Source organism: Megascapheus bottae, chromosome 16 (assembly GCF_031878675.1).
Source record: "Megascapheus bottae isolate mThoBot1 chromosome 16, mThoBot2.hap1, whole genome shotgun sequence".
In the NCBI taxonomy this organism is placed as follows: domain Eukaryota; kingdom Metazoa; phylum Chordata; class Mammalia; order Rodentia; family Geomyidae; genus Megascapheus; species Megascapheus bottae.
In genome coordinates, this window is record NC_143524.1 from 34,439,510 (window position 1) to 34,465,378 (window position 25,869).

The 25,869-nt window shown below is 35.0% G+C and overlaps 1 protein-coding gene across 4 annotated transcripts in view; it reads right to left on the reverse strand.

Moving 5' to 3' along the window:
- Positions 1–9,404: 9,404 nt before the first annotated feature.
- Pde3b (phosphodiesterase 3B) overlaps positions 9,405–25,869 on the reverse strand; it is a 99,723-nt gene continuing 83,258 nt past the window's right edge. For 2 of the 4 annotated variants that reach the window (XM_090348100.1, XM_090348099.1), the window contains exons 9-16: positions 24,898–25,035; positions 23,796–23,907; positions 22,752–22,865; positions 17,420–17,619; positions 15,431–15,634; positions 13,722–13,883; positions 12,034–12,286; positions 9,405–11,482 (exon numbers count right to left, since the gene is read on the reverse strand). In XM_090348100.1, coding sequence (XP_090204226.1) covers positions 11,271–11,482; positions 12,034–12,286; positions 13,722–13,883; positions 15,431–15,634; positions 17,420–17,619; positions 22,752–22,865; positions 23,796–23,907; positions 24,898–25,035 — 1,395 coding nt within the window. In that variant the 3' untranslated portion in view covers positions 9,405–11,270. Of the gene's footprint in view, positions 11,483–11,660; positions 11,796–12,033; positions 12,287–13,721; positions 13,884–15,430; positions 15,635–17,419; positions 17,620–22,751; positions 22,866–23,795; positions 23,908–24,897; positions 25,036–25,869 lie in introns of all 4 variants that reach the window. The other 2 variants (XM_090348102.1, XM_090348101.1) reach the window with 2 other exon arrangements.

The following is a 25,869-nucleotide window of genomic DNA, read 5'->3' on the forward strand; positions in this document are numbered from 1 at the left end:
TGGATTATTGCATTTTGAAAGATAAAATACTCATATCCAAACATGATTTAGAGACAAGGTAACTATAAATTAGAGTACTTGAGCATGATGGGATATTGTTATTAATAATCATGAAAGGACAAACAATGGTAAATTGTGAAAGGTAAAAAATGGTAAATTGTGAAATGTATATTCACTTGTTTATTGCTGTCTTCACATGACACCTTTATACAATAGTGTTAATATTCTTGTAGATTAGTTTACAAACATTTATCAAGAATATGGACTTAACATTTATTAGGAATATGGATTTAACCTTGATATTTATTAAGAATATTGATTTACATATATTGAACTATAACCGCCATCTGACTGCTGATGTGCAACTTGTTTGTGTGTAGAAAGATCCTGCTGCTCCCCAGATTTCACTGTTCTCATCCCGTCACCAACTCAGTCTTATTCCTGAAGACCCCGAACTATAAAGAATGATCATGTATTCATAAACATTTTACAAGTCTAGATTATAAAATGAGAAAAATGTTGGGGGGAGAGAATTTTGAATGCTTGGTTTTGTCTTTTTCCTTCCCAGAACCCTTCTTGATCCTTTTCATCTATTGTGAGGTAGTTAGGTTTTTCTTTTTGCCAGTGCTGGGCTTGAACTGAGGGCATGGGCACTGTCCTTGGACACTTTTTCTTAAGTGTCACTTGAGCTATAGCACTACTTCCAGCTTTTTCTGAGTATCTGGTACCAGGGAATCGAACCTAGAGGTTCCTGCATGCTAGGCAAGCACTCTACCACTAAGCTTTGTTCCCAGCCCTTGTTGTTAGTGTTTTTAATTGGACTATTAATAGGAAATTAAAGAAGGTGTTACCAACTTAAAAAAAAACAATATTGATTTAATCTTAGTTTGGTCTTGTATACTGAATATTTGCAAGTTTTGTGTTATGAAAGCTGTTTTTATGTGCAAGGAAAATTATTATTTAAATAATAAAATGAAACTTTAAGTTTTAGAGTTAGTATGACCTTAACTCCATGGTTAGATCCTATTTTTCCCATCCCTCTGATTTACCTACTGGATAATAAATACCTTTTCTTAAGGGTGGCTTGTGTACTATTATCCAGCTTTGTATAAAGAGGAAAACCTTAAATGATTTCTTAGAAAGGAAGTTTTTTAGTTTTAGCTCAGCACTCCTAAATGAATTATTAACATAAAATTATGTGTTATCTATGAGATTATGATTCACTTAGGCCTGAATATGTACCTGATTATATAACTAGTGATAGTATTCTCTTCCCTTAAACTACCACTGCTAACATCTTTGTGACAAATATTGATGCACTGGCTTCATACACTAGATTATTTTGGGAGAGTTCAGGAAGTGGCGCTGTGGCTTAAGTGGTAGAGTGCTAGCCTTGAGCTGAAGAGCTCAGAGACGGCTCCAGGTCCAGAGTTCAAGCCCTATGACCAAAAAAAAAAAAAAAAGAGGTAAACTTTGGGCTGGGAGTTTGGCCTAGTGGGAGATTGCTCACTTAGCATGCACTAAGACCTAGGTTCGATTCCTTGGTCCCACATACATAGAAAAGGCTGGAAGTGGTGCTGTGGTTCAAGTGATAGAGCTCTAGTGTTCAGGTTCTGGGTTGAAGTCCTAGGACTGGCAAAAAAAAAAGTCAATATCGGGAAACTTCAACACTCCACTCTGACAATAGCTATGTTATGTAGACAAAAAAATCAACAAAGAAGCCTCAGATTTAAAGACAAAATTGACATTTACAGAGTATTTTACCCAATAACTGTACAAAATACATTCTTAGCAACCCTAGAACTTTTTCTAAAATAGATAGTATTTTAGGACATAAAATTAGTCTTTGCTAATACAAGAAAACAGAAATACTTCCAACATTCTATCAGATTCTAGAGATGTCAAATAAATAGCCTAAGAAAACACCTCAAACTTCTAGAAAAACGAACCTAAAATTAGCAGGCAGAAATAATAAAGATTATGGAACAAGCTAATCTAATATAACATGGAGACTTAAAAAGAAATGTACCAAGGGCCAGGAGTGTGGCCTAGTGGTAGAGTGCTTGCCTAGCATGCATGAAGTGCTATATTCAATATCTCAGTACCACATACACAGAATAAGCTGCAAGTGATGCTGTGGCAAAAGTGGTAGAGGGATAGCCCTGAAAAAGCCCAAGGAGAGTGCCCAATACTCAGTTCAAGCCCCAGAATTGGCAAAAAAAATGCACAAAAAAATCGGTGAAACAAAAGATTGTTATTTTTAAAGGTAAGTAAGATTGAAAAGCCCTTAACCAATCAGACTACAAGGAGGAAGGTAAAGATCTAGGGCCATCACAACAAATACCAATGAAACTCAGAAGATTGTGAAGTAATACTTTGAAAACATGCATTTAAGATAATTGGAAAATTGAAGGATGTATGCATTCATAGATGTAATTGACTTAGCAAAATTGTACCAGAAGGATATAAAGCATTTAAATTCCTTTATAGCAAATAATAATTAAAACAGTAATAGTTTCCCATAAAAGTCTAGGACCTGATTCACAGATGAACTATACAAAACTTTCGAAGAACTAACTCTAGTACTCCTCAAAATATTTCATGGAAATATTTCAAGGAAAGGAGCACTATCAATGCATTTGGTGAGGCTAGTATTACGTTCATTCCAAAACTTGACAGGGACAAAACACAAAACAATTAGGGACCAATATCTTCGACAGACATATATCATTGAAATTTCAGGGATCCAAAAAAATCAGTATGTAGATTTATGAGCATAAAGATTCTAACCCAAAACTCCTAAATCTGATATACTAAGGGGTGGGGGAGAAAGCTAGCAGTGTGGCAGGATACAAAACCAACACAAATATCAGAACCTTTTATGTTCACCACCAATGAACAGACTGCAAAAGAAGTTTGGATAACAATTCCTTTCACAATAGCCTTTAAGAAATAGAGGAATAGGTAGCCTAGAAGGTGAAAGACTTCTACAATGAAAAATATAAAATCTTAGAAAAGGAAATTGAAGAATATATTCAGTTATAAAGACCTCTCAATCTTACTTTGGATTAACAATTTTATGAAAATGATTCTACAAATTGAAGGCAATCTACAGATTCAGCATCATCCCCATGAAAATTCCAATGTCATTTTTAGCAGAAAATCAATTCTAAAGCTCACATGGAAGCACAGAAGACCCAGATGTATTATAATACCAAATTTCAAATTGTACTGCTGAACCATAATAACAACCAAGATCACTGGAACAAGGGAAGCAAATCCATGCAGCTACAGCCATTTAATAGGAACCCCAAATATAAGTTGGAGAAAAGATAGACTTTTCAACATGGTGGTAAGAAAACTGGATTCCTACAAACTAAAGCTTGATACCTATCTTTCTTCCTGTACTAATAGCAATTCAAAGTGGATTAAAGATCTTAATGTGAGACCTGACAGCTTGAAACTACTACAGGATAAAATTAGGGAAGTACTAGAACATGTTGGCATGGGCAGAAACTTCAATACTGAATAGTTCAGAAAATTGATTCAAGAATTGGCAAACGGGAAGACATCAAACTAAAAGGCTTCCAAAAAGGAGAAAATCTTTGCCATCTAACAAAGGTAATAACCAAAATATACATATAGATTAAAAATATGATTTAAAAGGACTGATCACAAAATACATCATATGAACACAATTCTTTAAAAAGTATTATTAATAAATGTATGAAGAAATGTTCAGCATCCTTGACCATTAAGTACAAATCCAAACATTTCACCTAACTTGAGTAAGAGAATCATCAAGAAAACATAAGAAATGCTGATGAAGATTTGGGGGAAAAGGAACCATACTACAATTATTGGTAGGGATATAAATAACAACTATAGAAATAATGTGGAGATTTCTGAAAAAAAATGAAAATAAAGCTACCACACAATGCAGTGATAACACTGGGGCATCTATCCAGAGGAATGTAAGGATTCAATAGAGGGACCTGCACACTATCATGTAAGCATACAATAGAGGAACTGCATCACTATTCACAACAGTCAAGCTCTGGAAACAGCCCACATGCACTACAACTGGTAAATTGGATCATGAGAATATATACACACATACACAAAATGGAGTATTACCCTGCTGTAAATAATTAAATTATATTGTTTTCAGGGAAATGGATGAAACTAGAAATCATTGAGACATAAGGACAAAAGCTGCATATTTTCTCATATATGGATGCTAAACCTAAAGGATAAACATATGCTTATCAGCACCCATGGGATCTCATTTTATGTTTGTATTTACAGATATTAATGTTTGCAGTTGTGAGACTATTTGAGGGGATTAAAGGGAAGAGAAAAAGAAACTATTAAAGATAAACAACATTGAAATACATTGCATCTTGAATGAAAATAGCAAAATCAAACTCAGAAAGCTATTGCATAATAGGAATGGTGAGGATAAGGAAAGTGTAAAAGAGGAGGTCAATCTACTTAAAGTACCATACATGCAAATAAAAATTTGCAATACCATGTTGAAATACAATCAGCATACACTTAAAAAAATGAATGAAAGCAAAATAACACAGGTCCTATCTCTAGTGTGGGCATTAGTGGAAAGGGTGTGGGTGTACATTATTGAGAACAGACTTGCAAGTAAAAAATCTAGTGAAATAGAAATTTTTACCAAATCTAGGGAAAGATATGGATATCTCAAATAGTAGACATTTAGACACCCAAAAAGACATGACAATAACTCATCTATATCATTATAATTAAAATACCTAAAATCAAATGAAAACATAACTCATCAGAATGTGTGGGATACAACAGTCAGTTCTAGGAGGGAAACTTGTAGATATGCTTGTCTATATTTTGAAAAAGTGAAATCTCAAATCCAATGATGTACCCTAAACTCATAAAAACAAAAATAAGCCACACCCCAAAACAATGATGAAAAGAAAGATGAAAGCTCAAATAAATAATACAAAAGATCAATAAATCATAGAGTTGGCTCTTTCAAAAATGAACTACACAAAACTTTAGCCAAAGTGACCAAAAGCAAAAGAAGACCTAAGTTATTACCATAGCACTGAAATCAAGAGATTCAGAATATTTCGAGAACATATTCCAAAAGGTTGGGAAATCTAGATGAAATGCACAAAGCTCTAGTTCTTTTAAAGAAGAGCCTACACTAATCATAATATATTCAACAAAGCAGAAAGGTGAACATTCCAATACTCACTTCTAAAAAGCCAATGTTATCTAATTCCAAAATCAAATAAGGGAACAACAACAAAAATAAGCCTGAAAACTAAGCCAATTTCCTTGATAACTATAGGTGGAAAAAAATCTTCAGTAAAATATTTGCAAATATGATTTTATTTTGAGGTTCAATAATATAGTACATAAACAGAATCAATGACAGAATAGATTCAAGAAAAGGTCTAAATTCAAAATCCCTTCATGTTAAAAGTCCTAAAGCTAGTGAACAATCATAGTTCAAATTAATAAATGACAAACCTCCAACCAACATTATATTGGATGGGAAAAACTGAAAGCATTTCGTTTGAAACCAGGAACAAAAATGTTCACTTACATCTGAAAATGGCAGAAACAAAATCTATAATGCTAAGTACTCAGGAGGATGAGATCTGAGAATCATGGTTCAAAGCCAGCCTGGTCAGGAAGTCTGTGAGGCAGTTACCTCCAACTAAACACCAGAAAACTGGAAATGCGCTGTGGTTTAAAGTGTTAAAGTGCTAGGCTTGAGCAAAAAAGCCCAAAAATACCGAGTCTCCAAAGGCTTCCTCGAGTGGGGTCTGGGCCCTCTCGTCTCTGAAGGGTGTGGGGCCAGCCACCAGCTGCGGCTCGGAGCTGTGCGCCTCCTTTGTTGCATCCAGAAGAGAGTGGAGGGGCTCTGGGCTACCCATGGCGAATGGCAAGGTGCAGTGCTTTCCCACCAGCCAGCTCTCCTGGCTTCTCTCACAGGAGCTTCCTTCCCCAGAAGTGCCTATGATCCAGTAAATTTTGGAAAAGGACGGGGAGAGAGTCAAGATATTACAATTACCTGGTACAGTAGGATCCTCAAGACACTGCAACATTAATTCTGATTTATAGGACTCCAAGGAGAGACCTTTATGCTTTTCAGTACTGAAGACTGTGAAATCCTATGGACCAAAATGCACCTTCTGCAAATCAACCATGACCACTCCCTCTATCTGCTGGGCATTAGAGGATAGAGTTACAATGCAGTATATTTGGGCTAAAATTTCTGGGACTCTCTTGCCCAGCTATTCACACAGAGAAGCAGAGGGAAATTTTGAGGCTGCCCCTCCCCCCCAGAAGTCAATATAAAGCCAGAGGCAAGACTGGAGTGAAGTGTCCACAAACCCTGGAATACCAGAGGTAGTTCATGCAATGGAATACTGAATATCAATAAGAAGAAACCACGCTTGGAAAGGCTCCTTTGAATTCCATGCAGATCACTGGACTCATTCCACACTTAACAACATGAAGATTGCAAGATTGTACACCTCCAAAAATAATAGGGAAGACTCTTGCCTGGCTGCCTGAAGCCCAATAAACAACTCCATTAATTAAAAGGGAACAAATTTGTCCTTAATATAATCATTATTTATAGAAGATGCAGAGTAAGTAATGTTTGAAAGGCAAAAACATGAGGGCCTAGACATATAAATCAATATATGCAAATGGTTATTTAATAAATACTTCAATGGCTTTACTATATACTTGTTAAAATCTTCATGTAAAATAGCACATTGTGACTAGATGACAAAAAAGATATGAGACCCATGAAAAATGATGGCATGGTTTCTGAGAGAGAGAAGGGAGAGATATTGACAAGCTAAATTAAAATATTTTTTCTAGTTAGGTGCCAGTGGTTCACACCTGTAATCCTAGCTACTCAGGAGGCTGAGATCTAAAGATCACAGTTCAAAGCCAGCCTAGGCTCAAAAGTTGGTGAGACTCTTATCTCAAGCTAGCCACCAGAAAACTGGAAGTGGCTCTGTGGCTCAGAGTTGAAGAGTGCAAAGTTGGATCCTTCTTTGTCACCCTGCACTAGAATTAACTCCGAATGGATCAAAGGCCTCGAGGTAAAAGCCGACCCACTGACAACTTTACAAGAAGGAATAGGAGATACACAAGGCCTCCTTGGCACAGGTCGAAACTCATTAAATTAACATGAATGTCTACACATTTTCTTTCCATCTGGAAAAATCATTTCTCAAGTTATCCGAGTTTTCAGAATACTCTGTTCATACTGAAGTTTGCTGAACTGTAAACAAGGTCCCTGTTAACTTTGCCAAATAAGATCAATTTATAAAGAAAATGGTCTCCGAGTTGGTTTAAATGACCAGAAACAATTGAAGTCTATTGATTTTTAAAGATGTAAAAAAACAACAAAATATCCAACAGCCTGTTGCTTTGTGGACTTGGAAATGTCTCTGCCAAAGCAATGGATGGCATGTCTCCTCAATTACTGACAGTACCTTGGCATAGGAGTTCATTTCCTCAGGAGAGCTATTGATAAACAAGAAAGGGGGAAGCACATTCGTTCTGTTTACTTATTCAAGTATGTATGGAGTGGTTTCTATGTGCCAGGCATATTGGAGGAAAAAATTAATTACGAATTTCCAGGGCACCATCGGATACTCCTAAAAGATTGCAAAGGCAACCCTCCTTTTCCCATTTCCCGCAACTGATTTTAGTTCCCAAAAATAATTCCAGCAATTTAATTTCTTTCATGCATGTAAGATAGTCTTCCATATATATCATTAATAATGGTCTACAGAATACCTCTCATGTATGAAAAGCCATGGAAGATGGATATATCAGGATGATATTCTTCCACCAGGAGGGAAAGAATGACAATGTGTGTTACTGACAGGGATGGTAATAATAGGAAGAAAGGACTTTTATTTGGATTTGGATTACAACTACTTATTAGATTTTCTCTCCCTTCACTTTCTTCACCCCCTTCACAACTCTGATAACAGGACAAAGGAATGCTTGTCTTGGTTGAATCCTCAGGAACAAAAGCATTCCTCATGCCTATTTTTATACATGCTAGATGTTTTTGCACAAAAATATTGGTCAAATAAATAAATGTGTAAAAGAATATATTCAAAAAAAAAGCCCAAAGACAGTTCCTGGGCCTTGAATTCAAGCCCATTTTTGCTCTAATTATTTTTGAAATAGGGTCTTTTTTTGTTTTCCTTCACTAGGCTGAACTGTGACAGAAGGTGTGAATTCAATTTAGGTACATTATGCATATATGGACATTTCAAAGTGAAACCATCTTATAAAACTAATTGATGCTAATAAAAAATGTGGAACAAATTAAATCCAATTCAGGAGCAACCAAAATAAGACCTAAAATATATGGTGAAAAATAGGTTAGTGGTAGAGCACTTGCTTCTCATACAAAAGGCTTGAGGTTCAATCCTTAGCACCCAAAAGAACCCAACAAAACAAAATTAGATAAAGAAATATGGCAATTTGGGGCCATGAGTTTGGCCTAGTGGTAGAGTGCTTGACTAGCCTGCACGAAGACCCAGGTTCGATTCCTCGGTACCACATATACAGAAAAAGCCAGAAGTGGTACAGTGGCTCAGGGTAGAACACTAGCCTTGAGGAAAGTCCAAGGACAGTGCTCAGGTCCTGAAATCAAGCCCAGGTCTGGCAAAAAAAAAAAAATATGGCAATTTATTAACTAAGATTCTATCTAAAAATACTATATATATATATATACATATATATTATATATGTATATGTGCATGTAGAATATTTGCATATTCATTTACAAACATGAATTTTAAAAATTTAAGCAAAATACTGAGTTTCCTTGGACTAGTTATTTTGATTTATATTAAGCAAGAGTTAACTAGCTTAAGAATTTTACTATTTTTGAGTTTTCAGTAATATTTTAATAGAATAAGAACCACGGTTCTTTCAAGAAAATAAAATGAACAAATAAATAGTGAGTCTACATAAATTTTAAAATAACAGTATAGAAATTTGAAGCTGGGTGCTGGTGGTTTATGCCTGTAATCCTATCTACTCAGGAAGCTGAGATCTGAGGACCACAGTTCAAACTCAGCCAAGACAGGAAGGTTCTTGAGAGCCTTATCTCGAATTAATCACAGGAAAAGCTGTAAATGTAGCTGTGGCTCAAGTGATATATTACTAGCTTTCAGCAAATGGAGCTCAGGGATAGCACCTAGGCCCAGAGTTCAAACCCCAGGCCCAACCAAATAAAAAAAAAAAAGAAAGAAATTTGACTGAGTCTATGTATATGTGTATACACATACATGAATTGACATACATACCTGTGTATAATGTATTGTATACAAGAAAGAAAACAATAATGAAAAATACAATGAGGTGAAATGTAAGATGTATTTTAGAGAAGCATAGATGATCTGTCACTTATACACAGACATGTACATATGCCGGCATACATGTAGACATATTCATATAAAAGTACAAGCTCAATATATTATTGGTTAAAATTTTATTATTCAGTAATATATTAGTTTGCAAACTGTGTGGCAATGGTAGCAAGACTAGCAGGAAGGAATTCAGCAACACTCAACACATTTAATAAATAAAGCTTAGTGATTCACTTACTGTATAGAGGCTGAGGCTGGCCTCAACCACTCGATCCTTGGGCCTCCACCTCCTACATACTAGGCTTAGAGATATATACCACCATACCCAGATCAAAAGAGCTTTTGAGATCCTTCAAATAACCTAAATATTCTAGTTAAGCCAATATCACACTATAAGTTAACTACCTTGAAAATTAATGGTTCACTGTCTTCAAAATTGCATAATTCCAAAACATGCGGTCTTAAAGAATAATGAAAAGTATTAGTATCTGGGTATCATGTTGGCTGTTCTTTGTAACAACAAATATTTTTTTCACACCTAGGATACATATGTCCACCCTAACAACTATATCACTATTATCCATCTTAATATCATTACTATTAATGTGAAATAATTTATAAACCTACTCAGACTTTTAATATAGAAATTAAGTATTCCCATTATTTACTTTATCTCAGAAATCAGGTTTACAATTGGGATCCAAAATTATTCAGTAGTGGCAGGTCATTTCTGCTATGTAGTTCTGAGTCATTAAAAAAAAAGCTAAATTGGATATCAAACACATGACATCTAAAATAAGGATGTAAGATTGCCACATATTCTAGCTAATTATTCAATGTACATATCTTTTAGAGCCCACCATATACTATTATTCTTTATCTTTAATGGCATTAATTTCATTTCATTTTTTCAAGCAAAAGACAGATAGCTCCTTTTTCTTGCCTTTAATTAGTCTCACATTCATCCAAGAAGACAGAGTGATACTTATTCATTAAAAAAGTTAACATTAATATTAGAACAACTTTTTTTCTTCTGGCAAATCTATGCCATGTTTATAACAACTCAATGTGTTTGAAATACTAATCCTGAGCAAGAGTAAAAGTAAGAACAGTTCTGACTAAAGAACAAAATTCCTTCATTATTGAACAGCTTCAAAATTCAACCATGGAACATAAAAATCAGTCACAATACAATTCTGATTTCTGATGTCCATGGCAAACCTGAATACTATGAGCAAAAATAAAACATGTAGTAGATAATACACAGCAATAAAAAGCATCAGAAATTGATGCACCTGAATTTTGTTAAATATAACAAAGATTACTCAGTCCTTCATGGATAAACCTAGCTGGGATAACAGCATTGAGCAATATATTGCATTGAGCAGAAATCCCTCAAAAAGGCCACAATGGATTCATTTTTAGATAGGCATAAAAAAATACAAAGACATAAAAGATACATTTGGAAATACTATTTGAATCCTGTTTTCATAAAAGCAGAAAGTTCTAGCCACTTTCAAAACTGAAATAAGTCACTTGAGAGTTTATAGATACAGCCTCCCAACCTCATAGAAAATAAGAGCTCACCACCCTGCAAAGCAGCATTATGACAAATTTGTATACCAGTGAAGGCTTCAAGGGAGGACTTTGCAACAGAGGCCAACTGAAGCCTAGCTCTAGTTCATTTGGTGAAAGTGCTTAGGAGTGGGAATCTGCCAGAATAACAGGATCCTCTCACAGTATTAAGGCTGGTTCATATGCGAATGGTCAGTTGGAAGTCAGCACAGTGAACACTGGGTCATGATTTCTGAGCCTGGGCACAGCACTCCAGGCTGCTTTAGGATGACTTTCCCTTCATTCAGACTGTGGCTCTTCCTCTTCATCTGCTTCTTCAATGACCTGAATCTCATCTGGTTGAGGTAATGTGTTCTCCGCCTGTAGTTTATCCCCGTCCACTTTACATTTTTCTTCTTCCTCTATGATTTCCTTCCATATTTTGTGGTTTTCAGAGAGGTGGTGCATTAGTTGACAAAATATTCGCCGCCTGCTTTTCCTTCTTTGTGGTTCTGTGAAATTTAAAAGAGGCAAATTCCAATCGCAGCCATAAAACTCAGGCACTCGTTCAACCAATAGGTTTAAGCACATGGATTATAACAGTGAACAGAATGATTAAAAAGATAACCTCTGGGTTATGGCACTCACATTCCATCTAAAAAAAAAAACCCACAAATTTGAATATGCTACCTGGTACTTAGGTTAGGCTGCTTTGAAAGTTGCACTCCTCAACTGCTCACAGGGTATTTGGGGAAGCGTAAGATAAAGGAAGCCGGCTACTAGGACCCATCAACCTCACAGATGTGTGTAGATGTGGCTGCATCCCTGGTATGAATATATAGGAGAACCTGCTGAAGAGCACTGGCTGATATACTACACTCATTAATTAAACAAAAATTCTTGTGTGTGACAGCATTAGCATAGTGCCCAGAAACACAGCATTACTATTGAATTTGAACATATCAAGACAGGACTGCTAAAAAAAGTTTAATCCATGTTAAATTGGTGACATTTGTAGTTATTAATCTGGGACATGTGTAGTTCTTAAATAAATTATTCTTACTAGGAATCAGATTGTCTCCCATGTCTTCATCATCTGTATCTAATCCTTCACCATCTTCATCCTCACCACTTTCTGTGTCATCCTCCTCCTCTGCTTCTATCCATTGACCTGGTAGCAAACCAGCAGCATCATACGAGTTGCACAGAGGACCCACAATGTGGGTGATAAAGGATTCTTGGAGTTTTGCTAGTTGAGGAGAAGAACGATCCATGAAGGGACTGATGGGTAAACCCAGATTTGCTTCTTCATCTCCCTGAGAATTTTATAGAGAAAATATAATTTAAGTTGTTGAAAATCAATCACCAAAGTTTGCTATTAAATCTATCTTGAGAGAAAATGTCTCTAAGAAAAAGATCTTTGAAAAGATAAAAATAAGATTAACAAACCCTTAGCAAAACTAACAACAATACAAAAAAAGAAGTGGGATTTTTACCCAACTGATGTTTCTTTGTAACTGATATCTCTAGTTACTATTTCTACAGCAAAGCTGAAAATTTGCTGATAACTTCAAGGTGGTGAACCAGTCTATAATCCCAGAACTCAGGAAGCTACATGCAGAGGGATCATGAATTCAAATCTAATTTATGCTATATAGTGAGACCCTGTCAAGAAAGAGGAGGGGGGAGGGAGGAAGGAACAATGAAAAGAAAGCAGGTTAATAGTCTTTAAATATATTTTGGGCATGCTCTGAAATCACTTTAAAACTACTTCATGTAAATATCAACTGTTCTGTTATAGATCCTCAAAGTTGAAAAGAACTTTACAATCACAGCCTATACTGTTATGTAAACTCAAGATACATTGAACTCATTCCAGATCATCAGTACATTTATTTTTGTTGTTCTTGTTACTGCTTTTTTTTTGGTTTTGTTGTTGTTGTTGTTGTTGTTGTTTTTGCCAGTCTTGGGCTTAAGCTCAGGACCTGAGGACTGTCCTTGGATTTTTCTCAAGGCTAGAACTCTAACACTTGAGCCTCAGCACCACTTCTGACTTTTTCTAAGTAGGTGGTACCAAGGAATTGAACAGGGATCTTCGTGCATGCTAGGCAAGCACTCTACCACTAGGCCAAACTCCCGGCCTGTTTTTTTGTTTTTGTTTTTGTTTTTTTTAACCAGTCCTGGAGCTTAAAATCGGGGCCTGAGCACTGTCCTTGGGCTTTCTCAAGGCTAGAGCTCTAACACTTGACCCACAGCAGCACCTCTTCCAGCTTTTTCTATATGTGTGGTACTGAGGATTCGAACCCAGGTCTTTGTGCATGCTAGGCCAAACTCCTGGCCCGCTACTTCAAAATTTGGTAGTGAAGGTAAATGTGAGAAGCACACACACAAAAACTCTCAGCAAAAACTCTCTTTCAAAGCAGCTCTGAATTCACTTCAAATAGCTATCCAAATCCTAAAAATAAACTTACTCACATGGCATCTCTTAAAAAATATTCCACAAATCAAGGGAGGCATACAAATGGAGGGACAAAGGGTAAACCAATGCAGCAGTACTAACTAGACGCTATGTTGATAATGAACTATACAACTTGTTGGTGGGGATAGGAAAGAAAAACTGAAAGTGAAGGGGTGGCATTGTCCAAAAGGAATGTACTTTTACCTGACTTATATAACTCTAACCCCTTTGACCATTAACTTTTTATAGTAACAATAATTTTTTAATAACACAAATTCCATGATTCAACTTACCTGCTCATAAAATTCATTAACAATGCCTTCTGTCCATTTCAAATGCAAATCCCGAACTTTTGCTGGGCCATTTATATCTGCTAATTTGATGCACACCTGGCAGACTAAGAGTCGATCATTTTCACTGTTCCATTCTATACCATTACTGTTTACATCATTAGCCTATTTTGAAAAACAAAATTATTTTAGGCTCTGAAGTCATAAGGAATTTTCTAAGCTATTTTTTAAAACAAATTACCTACCTTAAAACTGTTTCCTGTTCAAATGACAGGAAGAAATTTCAGTAAATGTTTCTGTTAATCAGTTTATACCAGAAGATAAATCTGCATGAGTTCAACTTCCCATTGAAGTATTGTTAGGATTTTAGTTTAAAAAAGCATAGTATTCTAAAAACAAATACCTATGAGTTTTAATATTTGTGTTTAGGACAGAATTATAATCTATATGTACAGATGTATGTTTTATGCATAGTAAAAACATGCACATATATCAATAAACCTGTAAAATTATAACTATTTGTTCCTTTAAAAAGAACATGTAGGGCTGGGAGTTTGGCCTAGTGGTTAAAGTGCTTGCCTAGCATGCATGAAGACCCGGGTTCAATTCCTTGGTACCACATACATAGAAAAAAAAAAAAGCCGGAAGTGGTGCTGAGCCTCAAGTGGTAGAGCTCTAGCCTTGAGAAAGTCCAAGGACAGTGCTCAGGCCCTGAGCTCAAGCCCAGGACTGGCAAAAAAAAAAAAAAAAAGAACATGTAAAGAACTAAGAATTTGGCTCTTGCTGTGAAAGGCAAAGTGATGCAGTTTAAAAGAACACAAGAACTAGAAGCTTGCCTTTTTAGTTTTAAACCCTGTCAGAATGATTTACTAATTCTTTCTATGATTCCAATAAAATTACATCTATCTGAAACTTTCTTCATCTATAAAGTAAGAAACACTCTATCAATTTATATACTGCCATACAGATCAATAAATTAAAATGTCCTGTTTATAATAACTATAAAATATTCTTTAAATGTCATTTAACTAGATGGGATAATCTCTTTTAGATAGGCAAACTTGTCTCCTTTGGTAAAAAATGGAGAGAATGGCCAGGCCCCAGTGCCTAAGGCCAGTAATCCTAGCTACTTAGGAGGTTGAGAGATCTGAGGACTGCAGTTTGAAGTCTGCCCCAGCAGGAAAGTCTGTGAGACTCCAATTAACAACCAGAAGCAACACTGAGCACTAAACTTGAGCAAAAAAGGCTCGGAGGCAGTGCCCAGGCCAGTTCTGGAATTTGAACTCAGGGGCTAGGCACTGTCACTGAGCTTTTTTTGTTTCAAGACTGGTGCTCTATCACTTGAGCTATGGCACCATTTTCGGCTTTTTCTGTGTATATGATACCAAGGAATTGAATCCATGACTTCGTGCATGTTAGGCCAAACTCCAGGCTCATGATTTCCCTTTTTTTTTTTTTTGGGGGGGGGGGGAGTCTTGAACTCTGGGTCTGGGTGCTGTCCCTGAGTTCTTGAACTCAAGGCTACTGCCCTACCACTGAGACACAGCCCCACTTGCAGTTTTCTACTGGGTAACTGGAGATAAGAATCTCTTGGACTTTAGTGCCTAGGCTAGCTATCTTAGTCTCCTGATTAGCTAGGATTACAGGCATGAGTCCCCTCCCTGGCTCTTGATTTCCCTTTTTAAAGTCAGACACAAATTTGCATAACAAACCTTGGCATTGAATTCAGCAAGGAAGTCAAAATGCTTTTTAAGATCTGTGGCCAGGATGGCTTCAATGACTAAAAACCGAAAACGCTTGAATTCTACATGATCCAGATTAAGAAGGAAGTTGTATTCTGATCGAGAAAGATAAAGATTCCAAGCCGATGCAGCATGATGATTTTCCAGAACGGATCTGTCATTGTACAGAACTGCCTAAAATGTATGAAAAAAATTAAACAGGAATTTCAAAAATATGAAACAATAAACAGAGTTAGGAAGAGGTTAAAAGTAGGGTAATATCATCTACTAGATATTTTACCAGGTATTTTCATATGAAAAAGGTGATCATCAAGAGGTTAAGATGCACCTTTGCTTCCTGCACACTCAGCTAGTAAATAAAAATTTACTAGCTAGTAAAAATTTACTTAGCTAGTAAATAAAATTTGTCCCCAAATTTCATTTTCTTTGTACACAATCATACTGCACCCCAAGTGATAGAAAAGTAGTATTTTGAGGTCTGCTTTAATAAGCAAACCTTCTCGGGTAAAGCTTCAGATCATAGCTACTTTAGGGAACTAGAGCAGATTTCAGATATATTTCTGTAGCCAGCATTGTCTCAATGGTTACTGAAGAGGAAGCAAAGGGATTTTCCAGGGCAAGCCAGAAACCTGTATGTTAGAAAGAGAAGCATCCTCTATTTCTGTCCTAACGGAGTCTATAAAACAGATAAAACTACAATGGGTAAACACATAAATCTGTTTCTATCATATGCCAGTGGAGAACTTTGAAGTACCTTCTCAAGTACTCTAAGCCTTTGGAGTATAGAATTTCTGAAGCTTCTTTGACCTCTTAAGGTAGGCAATTTTAAATTATTAAAGTAAGCAAAAACTTCCACACTGAGCCATACTTAAAGCTATGGACAACAAAAACCCATCCTGTTTATAAGGCCTTAGTATCTAGTAAAGAACAAATAAAAATACTGTGCAATATTAGGTAAGACATATACTGTGCGAGATTGTTGTGCTTAATTGTAAAGCCCAGCTCCAGTCTAGATTTCAGCACAGATGAATAATGTCATATTATTGCTTCATACAAGGATCTGACCTTAAATTTGCAGTGAGACACATAAAAGGTTTTAATACTATTTTGTGTACATGTGCTGCACACCGGGCTCTTGGGACTTGAATTCAGGGCCTGGGTGCTATCTCTGAGCTTTTTGTGCACAGGACTATCACTACATTTTTCAGCTTTTTGGTGATTGATTGGAGATAAAAGTCTCACAGATTTTTCTGTTTACACTGGCTTTGAACCATGATTAGCTTCCTAAGTAAGTTCATACTAATCTTAATAGACATCATAAATTTCTAAGAGAAAGGGTCACTTCAAAGACTACATAAAGGGTGAATTTCTAATAGTGTCTTGATAAATTTATGCTATAATTTGATAAATAATGATAAACTATCAAAATAGCATTGTCTCATCAAGAAGAAGTAATCAAACTCCTAGCTCAATAGGGAACTATGTATATAACAAGCACAATTTACACTAAAAACAATATATCCCATCCATCCTGTGAAATTTACCTAAATTTGTTTGAGTAAAACAAGAGTGGTTGGGCCTGGGAGCTTGGCCTAGTGGTAGAGTGGTTGCCTAGCATGCATGAAGACCCAGGTTCGATTCCTCAGTTGAACATACATAGAAAAAGCCAGAGGTGGTGCTGCTGTGGCTCAAATGGTAGAGCTCTAGCCTTGAGAAAGCCCATTATATATGATTTCTATGTCATAAATAATTTACCTTTTTTAAAAAACTTAAAGAAAAATGATTTTTCCACTTACTTAACCAGAATCATGTTTTTAACCAGTCAATTACAATGTATAGCTTTGGGGTCAGATAGAATGGCTTTATGACTAAAATTACCAATGGCTTATAAAGGGATATGCAACAGGGTTGTTAATTTTCAGAATTACTTGTTAAACTGTCTTAAAAATAATTTCCTACCTGAGGTGCATTTGTAGCCACAAGAAATGCATTTGTCCTCCCTGGGTGATCATAATCATGCATGGCAGCTGCCACATACAAAGCCATCAATTCTAATGCAGGAATGTTTGAAGACAGGCAGCCATAACTCTCATCTGGAATAGAGCAGCTCTTTGAAGAAATGTAAGCAATTTGCCCATGAGTAAGTCTACCAGCAGAATCTGAGAAACAATAAGTAGCAAAACAAATGTGAATTAGCAGTTAGCTTCACCACAATTGTGCTAAAGACAGAATTCCCATGATTATCTTAAAATGGACACCACGGGCTTTGAAGAAACACTTTCCAACACAACTGACATAGTGTGAAAGATGGAAGTTGTGAATTTGGTAGGCTATCATAGTACTTTACTATTCCTATACTCATAGGACATTTTATGCTTTTTTACTCAGACAAACACTTTTTAAAACATCTGATTTTCTAAATATTTGTTATTTAAATGCTAGATAATCCCTGTGGCCTGTAATCCTAGCTACTTCAGGAGGCTGAGATTTGAGGATCACAGTTCAGAGCCATTCTGGGCACTAAAGTCTGTGAGATTCTTATCTCCAATTAACCACCAGAAAACCAGAAGTGGCAATGTGACTCAAATGGTAGAGCAGTACCTTGAGCTAAAAAGCTGAGGGATAGCACCCAGGCTCAGAGTTCAAGCCCCACACTCAACAAAAAAATAAAACAAAAAAGGCTAAGTAAGGTCAGGAAATTGGATGTAGGAAAAAAGAAATAATAATTAATTTTGACTTAAAAAAAGATTAGGAATTTAATATATTATCAAACAAGTCCTGTTAATAGACATGCTTTTCAAATCCCATCCAGAAAGATGACATTTCATTTGCAACACTAACTACAACTCTCCATTCCTTTATTCCTTCCATGAAGCTTTTATAAACTAATGGAAGCTGGGCACTAGTGGCTCAGGCCTGTAGTCTTAGCTAGCCAAGAGGCTGAGATCTGAGGGCCGCTGTTCAAAGCCAACCAGGTAGGAAAGTCCATGAGATTCTTATCTCCAATTAACCCCAGAAAACCAGAAGTAATGTTGTGATAGAGTGCTAGCCTTGAGCAAAAGAGCTAAAGGACAGCAACCAGACTGAGTTCAAGCCCCACAATTGACAATGACAAACAAATAAACTAATAAACTAATGAATGAAAACTATATACAGAGAAAACATGGAAAACGATGAAATATTTCAGTTAACTCTATTTTATTTCCTTGCTAGGGATAATATGTTAACTGTCCAAACTGTACTTTTAGTTCTTAAAATCTAATCATTTGTACTTTCATGTATTTTATTGCCTTTATCTAGTTATGCTGTTATTTTTAAAAAATAGAAACTATTTGGAGTAGATAACACATAAAATCAAAGATATGATAAAAATTTCCCCCTTGTAAAACTAATTTATGTCAATAATAGAAAGAGAGAGAAAAAAGAGAAGAGAAACTAAGGAGGGCAGAAGGGAGAGGTGAGGAGAGAGAGAAAGTGGTAGAGAAAGACAGAGAATGAATTTCCTTGTTTGTGAAAACAAGAAATGACTTCGCTTGTTGAAAACATGATCTTTTGAGCCCAATTTAATAGACTCTCCTATCATCATGGCAATTATTTTTAACATGGTGACTTTAATTCTCTAGAAATACCAATTTTTTTTAAATTTTCATGCCATGTATTTTTATAAAAATTAACTTTTAAAATAGAATATGAAAAACCTATTTTTGATTTTTTAATTAAACATATGCATGAGGATATACAAATTAAACTTCTAAGACTTATAGTATTAATATCAGAGTCAATAATTTCAATTCTATCATGTTATATCCATTCTGGATTTCACATATAATTATAAAAATATATATTTAAAAACTGAAAAATGGAAAATATATACTCAATAATTACTTAAACTTACATATTAGGATCTGAATACATTAGTGTATATATGTTTAATAAAAAATAATAATATAAAAAAGGAAGTTGGTACATATATACAATGAAATTTTACTCACTCACTAGAAAGAATAATGTCATCTGTAGGAAAATGGATAGACCTAGAAAAAATCATGGTAAGTAAGCCAGTCTCAGAGAGACAAACAGAGCATGCTTTTTCCCATATGTGAAAGCTAGATAGATCTAAACTACAACTATGCATGATAACATATACAGGGCTCTATGAATTTACACACAAACAAACTGATTAAAGGATGGTATACTTAATGGAGGAATCCAAAAGTTGTGACTCCTTGGCTTAACTAGTGCAGTTCATCAAACTGAATACCAAGAATTGGAAACATGTCTTTGGGGTAAGCAAGAAGGTAAGCAAACTCATTATAGCCAATATACCTTATGTAAAAAGGAAACTATGTAATTGAGGGTAGGGATGGGAAAAGAAAAATGGGGAGAAGGATGGAAGGGTGACTCTGACCATTAAACACTGTATTTATAACCTGACTTATAGAGTTGTAACGCCTTTGTACAACTAACTAGTAATAAAGAATGATGGTAAGAATGATTAACGAAGAGAACATGTACAAACACCTCAGTGAATTATTAGAGTATAATCATCTATAAGAATTCCAAGAAGGACCCCTCTATACATTATCCAGTAAAATAAACTGCTAAACAAAATAAGGAAAGCAATGAAAATGGAATTTAATAGACATAGAAATTGAAAGGTACTAGAAAAGTGCAATTGAAATTCTAGAAACTAACAATTCAAATAAAAAACCTCAGATGGAAACTTCCCCAAAAGACTGAATTAAATATAATACAGTCTTTGAGGCTTAAAAATGTTACATTTGTTTGGAAAAAAATCAGACAATGAGGCAGGCTCAGGTGGCTCATGCCTCTAATCCCAGCTACTCCAGAGGCTGAGATCTGAGGATTGCCCTTCAAAGCCAGCCCAGGCACAAAAGTCCATAAGATTCTTATCTCCAATTAATCACAAGAAAACCAGAAGTGGTGCTGTGGCTCTAGTGGTAGAGAATTAGCCTTGAGCTGAAAAGCTCAAGGATAGCACCCCAGAGTTCAAGTCCCACAATGGACTCCCCCAAAACATCAATTTTTAAAAATGAGGGAAAGTTCAAGTCCTACAATGGACCAAAAAAAAAAAAATCAATGATTTTTAAAAGTGAGGGAAATTCATGGACTATGCCAAACCTTTCAAGCACCATGAAGAGAGCAAATCTATAAATCATGAGTATAGAATAGGTTTAAATTAAAGTTACTGGAAACATTGAATAAATTAATTGCAGAAAAGTCTCAAATCTTGAAAATGAGACAATTATCCAAATACAGGAGGCAATTATGACTCCCACCAGACGATACCCAAATAGAATCATTCAATCTCATAATATACTCAAAACAAAAGCTCCAAAAAAGAAGCACCATAACATATATAAATATAAATGTAAAAGTTCTGGTTTTCCAACACAAAGTTTAAAAGCCAGAAAGGAATGTAACTATAAATGTAGATTACTCTATACAGTAGAATTGAAAGAGAAATTTTAAAAATAAAAATTTTAAAAAAACTTTCATGATAAGCAAAAACTAAAGCAATTCATAATGACTAACCCAGTGCCAAAAAGATTCTTAAGGGAATCCTAAACACAGAAATGATAATAAATGCAACCATGAAAATGATTGGATACTCCAGTGTGTGTGTGTGTGTGTGTGTGTGTGTGTGTGAATGTGTGTGTGTGCGTGTGTATGCACATGCTCTTCCCAATATGCCAGTATCTTCTGAAAGTGGATGGCTATAACTTTATACGCCCATCCAAGAGCTGTCAGTAACATCATCTTTTGGTCCTTCTCTTTCATTTCTATGTGCATTAGGAAAGGAGTGTCAATGTATTAGGAAATAGTGATATAGGGGACTGAACTTATGTTTTGTGCTTCTAGAACTAGGTCAGTATTATATATAAAAACACTCCTCCTTGATGACTGAGAGCAACCACACCTATCAGCTTGGTCTAACAGTGCCAAGTTCATTATGGGTAGATCATGGGATAAACCTAGAGTCCCAGGCTAAGTACACTATTTACCAAAATAATAATCTAGCACCCAAATCTGTAAGACAAACCGAGCTTTTTTGTATCTGTTGGAGGCCATTTAAAAAAATTAGAAACTCACATAACCTGAAACTGCCTACCATGCTTCTCATTGTCTGGACTACATATCAATTCTACAGCCTTAGAATCAATGGACTAGAGTAACAGTATTCAGATGTGAATTTGCTTTCAGAATCCCAAGAACCCTTTAGGTAGAGAATTTCTAATTTATCAGTTGTGTTTCAACTTAGGACAACTTGTCCTCCACATATCTTACCCCTTTTGGACACGAACACAAAGAAATCACAGAATGTATTATAATAAAAACACTAAAAATCAAGAGCAAGGAGAAAAGGAACAAGTTACACTCACATATTTCTCAGTAAGACCAAAGGCTGATTTAACATAAACTACAGAATATGATAGAATTATATATTTGCACATGCTGAAATATGAAAATGTTCTTTGAAGACAAAGTGATATTTATAAAACCCCAAACAGAAAAAAGTCAAAGAAAATGATGTACAATGAAAGGACAGAACCACTGAATGGAACAAAGGACATCAGAAAAAGTAAATAGAGATGGCAGACCAGAAGGAACATGACAGAAACCAAATTCATTAAACAACCACTAAAATGCAAAATGGTGCTGAGTTAATGATATTTACAAAGATTACTATGGTATTATCACTTCACAGGTATTGGCATCAATTAATTCTTCTCTGATTATGTATATTATTGGAGTATCCTCTCCATACCTTTTAGCCAAAATAAGAGTTATAATGTTATAATTCATTATAGTTACATTTATAATTTGGACTAGTATTAACTTTTGGAAGCAAATTTGGTCACAAGTTCTTTAATACCATTTTAATATTTATGTGAAAATTTTAAATATATTCTTTTTAAGGTGGTAATACTATATACCTCATATATAATACATCTAAAATTCAACAAAAATTGAAAAAATCAAGGTAATAATTATTGCAATACTCAGGATAATGATTAACTCTGAGGGGAAAGCAACAGGATGGAAAGAGATGAGAAAGAGAAGGAAACAGGTTAAACTCAGAACCACGAGATCTAAATCTAGCTTTTAAGTGGGCTAATAGGTTTAAATTTTTTATGTTAGCATTACATATCATAGCTTACACAATTCTTTCTTGTACCAGAGGTCAAAGAATTTTTTTTAAGAAAAGAAGCAATAAAATTAGACAGTTTGACTTATTTAATCAAATAATTAAAGTAGGAGGACATACCTGTTTCACTTCCTGTTTCATTATCATTATGGATCTGTTGTAAGCCTGGAATTGGCCGTGTTGTCAGATACCAAACTGCATGTAGGACATCTGTGGCATGTATACGATTATGATCTAAAGTTATTAAAATATTTTATTAAAATGATTATATAAGCATGGTATTATATAAAGTATAAGAATTTGGGGTCATATCAAATCCCCATAAACAAAATGTATGAGTAAGTATAATTTACCACAATTATATTTTGCCTTATCTATTTCTAATGTATCTTGATATATTAAAGAGTTCTCTTGCACAGATAAATAAAAATATTGCTGAAATTCTTGACTTAATATTAGCAAATATTTAAAAAGATAAGGTACTCAGATAAATATTAGTATATATACTTTAGATATGTACTTTATAATAGGCAAAAAGTAGATTATAAATAAGCATTGTTATGATTCACATTATAAAAATTAATTCATGTAAGGAGAAAGTCTTGGAGGGTATATATCAAAATGTTAATGTCATTTAACTTTAGGTGCTAGTAATATATATTTTATCTTTAAGTCTCTATTTAAAAAAATTCTCAAAAATGCACTTTAAAAAATGTTTAAGGTGGGCCGGGAGTTTGGCCTAGTGGTAGAGTGCCACATACTTAGAAAAAAAAGCCAGAAGTGGTGCTGAGGCTCAAGTGGTAAAGTTCTAGCCTTGAGAAAAATCCAAGGACAGGCCCCAGGCCCTGAGCTTAAGCCCAGGACTGGCAAAACAAAACAAACAAAAAAAAAATGTTTAAGGAGACTGAGTTGTAAGCTCAAGTGGTACAGTGCTTGCCAAATAAACACAAAGCCTTGAGTTCAACTTCTAGTAAAAAAAATTTAAGGGATTTATGAAGTAATGCACCTTCTATCTGGCATATATAATGTAACCCTTTTATTAATTACAATAAAAATTAAAATTGAAATAAAAAAATTTAAGGGACTATATGAAGAGAAAGATGTATTACTGAAGAAAACAACTTGTATTATTTGAACTTATGTATAAGATAGGTTAATACTTACATGGAATGTCACGATAGCCATTTTCTAATGCATGAAAATAGTTCATGAATTCTTGAGTGGGAATTTTAAATATTTCCAATAGACCAGTGTCTTGAAATAAGGTATACATAGCCTAAATGTAAATTAAATTAAATTCACTTTAAAAATCATCAAATTTCTATCAAGAGAGAGGGAGAGGGGAGGGAAATAAACCTATGGGCCATGTAACCAAAAGAAACCAAAAATACCATGTCTCAATTTTTAAAATATCCCATACTTCTCTTTAGTTGTTTACTCATAATCAACTGTAAGATTTGTGAATTATATATATATATATATATATATATATATATATGTTTGGGGTTTTTTTTGCCTTGTGGTCAGGGCCTGAGCACTGTCCTTGGGCTTTCTCAAGGCTAGTGCTCTACCACTTGAGCCACAGCACCATTTCTGGCTTTTTCTATATATGTGGTACTGAGGAATTAAACCTGGGTCTTTGTGCATGCTAGGCAAGCACTGTACCACTAGGTCAAACTCTGGGCCCTCCTACTTTTAAGTATTTTTAAAAGTCAGAAAATATATTCATCATGTTTATCCCTAAAGAATTTGATGAAATTAATTTTCATGTCTGCAATATAATTTGTCCTTAGGCTTCTGCATTTTGTAAATAGGATATTTAAAGAATTAATCAGAGTCATATTTGGTAGAGGTGGATTGATCAGGTAGACATTGAGTCTGGGTTCCAGCATGAAATAAACTATTTGGCCTTGGGTAAAATATAGAGAGGTAGGTGAAAAAAAATGAAGCTTCAGTTACAGTAGTGTGAAGTATTACTTGTGTCCTTTTACACCTCAAGATTCAGAAAAAAGTAATTCAGTATTACTTCTTTGATTAAACTAAATTCCATTCATATAATCAAATAAACCACATGTATGTATACATATAAAATGTGGATACAACATGTAATATAACTGTTTCGTTTCTTTGAAAAAATACATAACTCAATAAATAATGAAAATGTCAAACTAATACCTAAACCAATATTATGTTTAAATTTTACTTTTATAAACATTACAGAAAAAAATAATTTATAGTAAAATATAATAGACATCTGAAAACAAACCTGACTGAGAATCCTTCCTGATTTTTCCCCCATCTTTTCTGCAAGCTCAAATATTTGAAAATTCCAATTACTCATCTTTTCTATTAAGGAGTCATAATCTTCTACTAACATTTGGTCCAGTGATGCATCTTGTTCAATCTGTAAATATATTACAAAAAAACAAGGTACTGTTAAATCCACATCTAAATGAGAACACTTAAAATTGAATATTAAAAACTGTCAGTGCCAGAAGAAATGGTTCACACTTGAAATCCCAGCTACTCGCAGAATGGAGACATGAGAATCATTAGCCTGGGAAAAGGTTAGCAAGATCCTATCTCAAAGCACAAGCCAGGTGTGGTGGTTCAGACCTATAATCTCAGCTATGTAGGAGTTATAAAATGGTGGGAGAAAAATTAACTAAAAATAAAAAGGCCTAGGAGCATGACTCAAATGATAGACTGCTACAAGACCCTGAGATCAAATCTTACCACTAAGTTAAAAATAGCACTGCTGTTTTCTATTGTATTATATAATCTATACACTAGATACTTTTATCTGTATTTGCTAATTTTCATTGTAGAATGATGTTACATAACAATAAACATGTTTTCTATCCCAAAAATGAATTAACCTAAAATCCATTCCTTTCATTTTAAAAGTTACAGCTATCAAAAAGTAAGAAAGCCTGGTGCCAGGGGGTCCTGTCTATAATCCTAGCTACTCAGGAGGCTAAGCTCTGTAGATTCTGACCCAAAGCCAGTTCAGACAAGAAAGTCCATAAGACTCTTATCTCCAAACAATTGTCAAAAAGCTGGAAGTGATGCTATGGCTCTAGTGATAGCGCATCAGCGTTGAATGGAAAACTAAGGGATAATGCCCAGACTCTGAGTTCAAGCCTCAGTACCTGCATTAAAAAAGGAGGAGAGCCAGGCGGCGAGGTGGCTCTTGCCCATGATCCTAGCTACTCAGGAGGCTGTGATCTGAGGATCA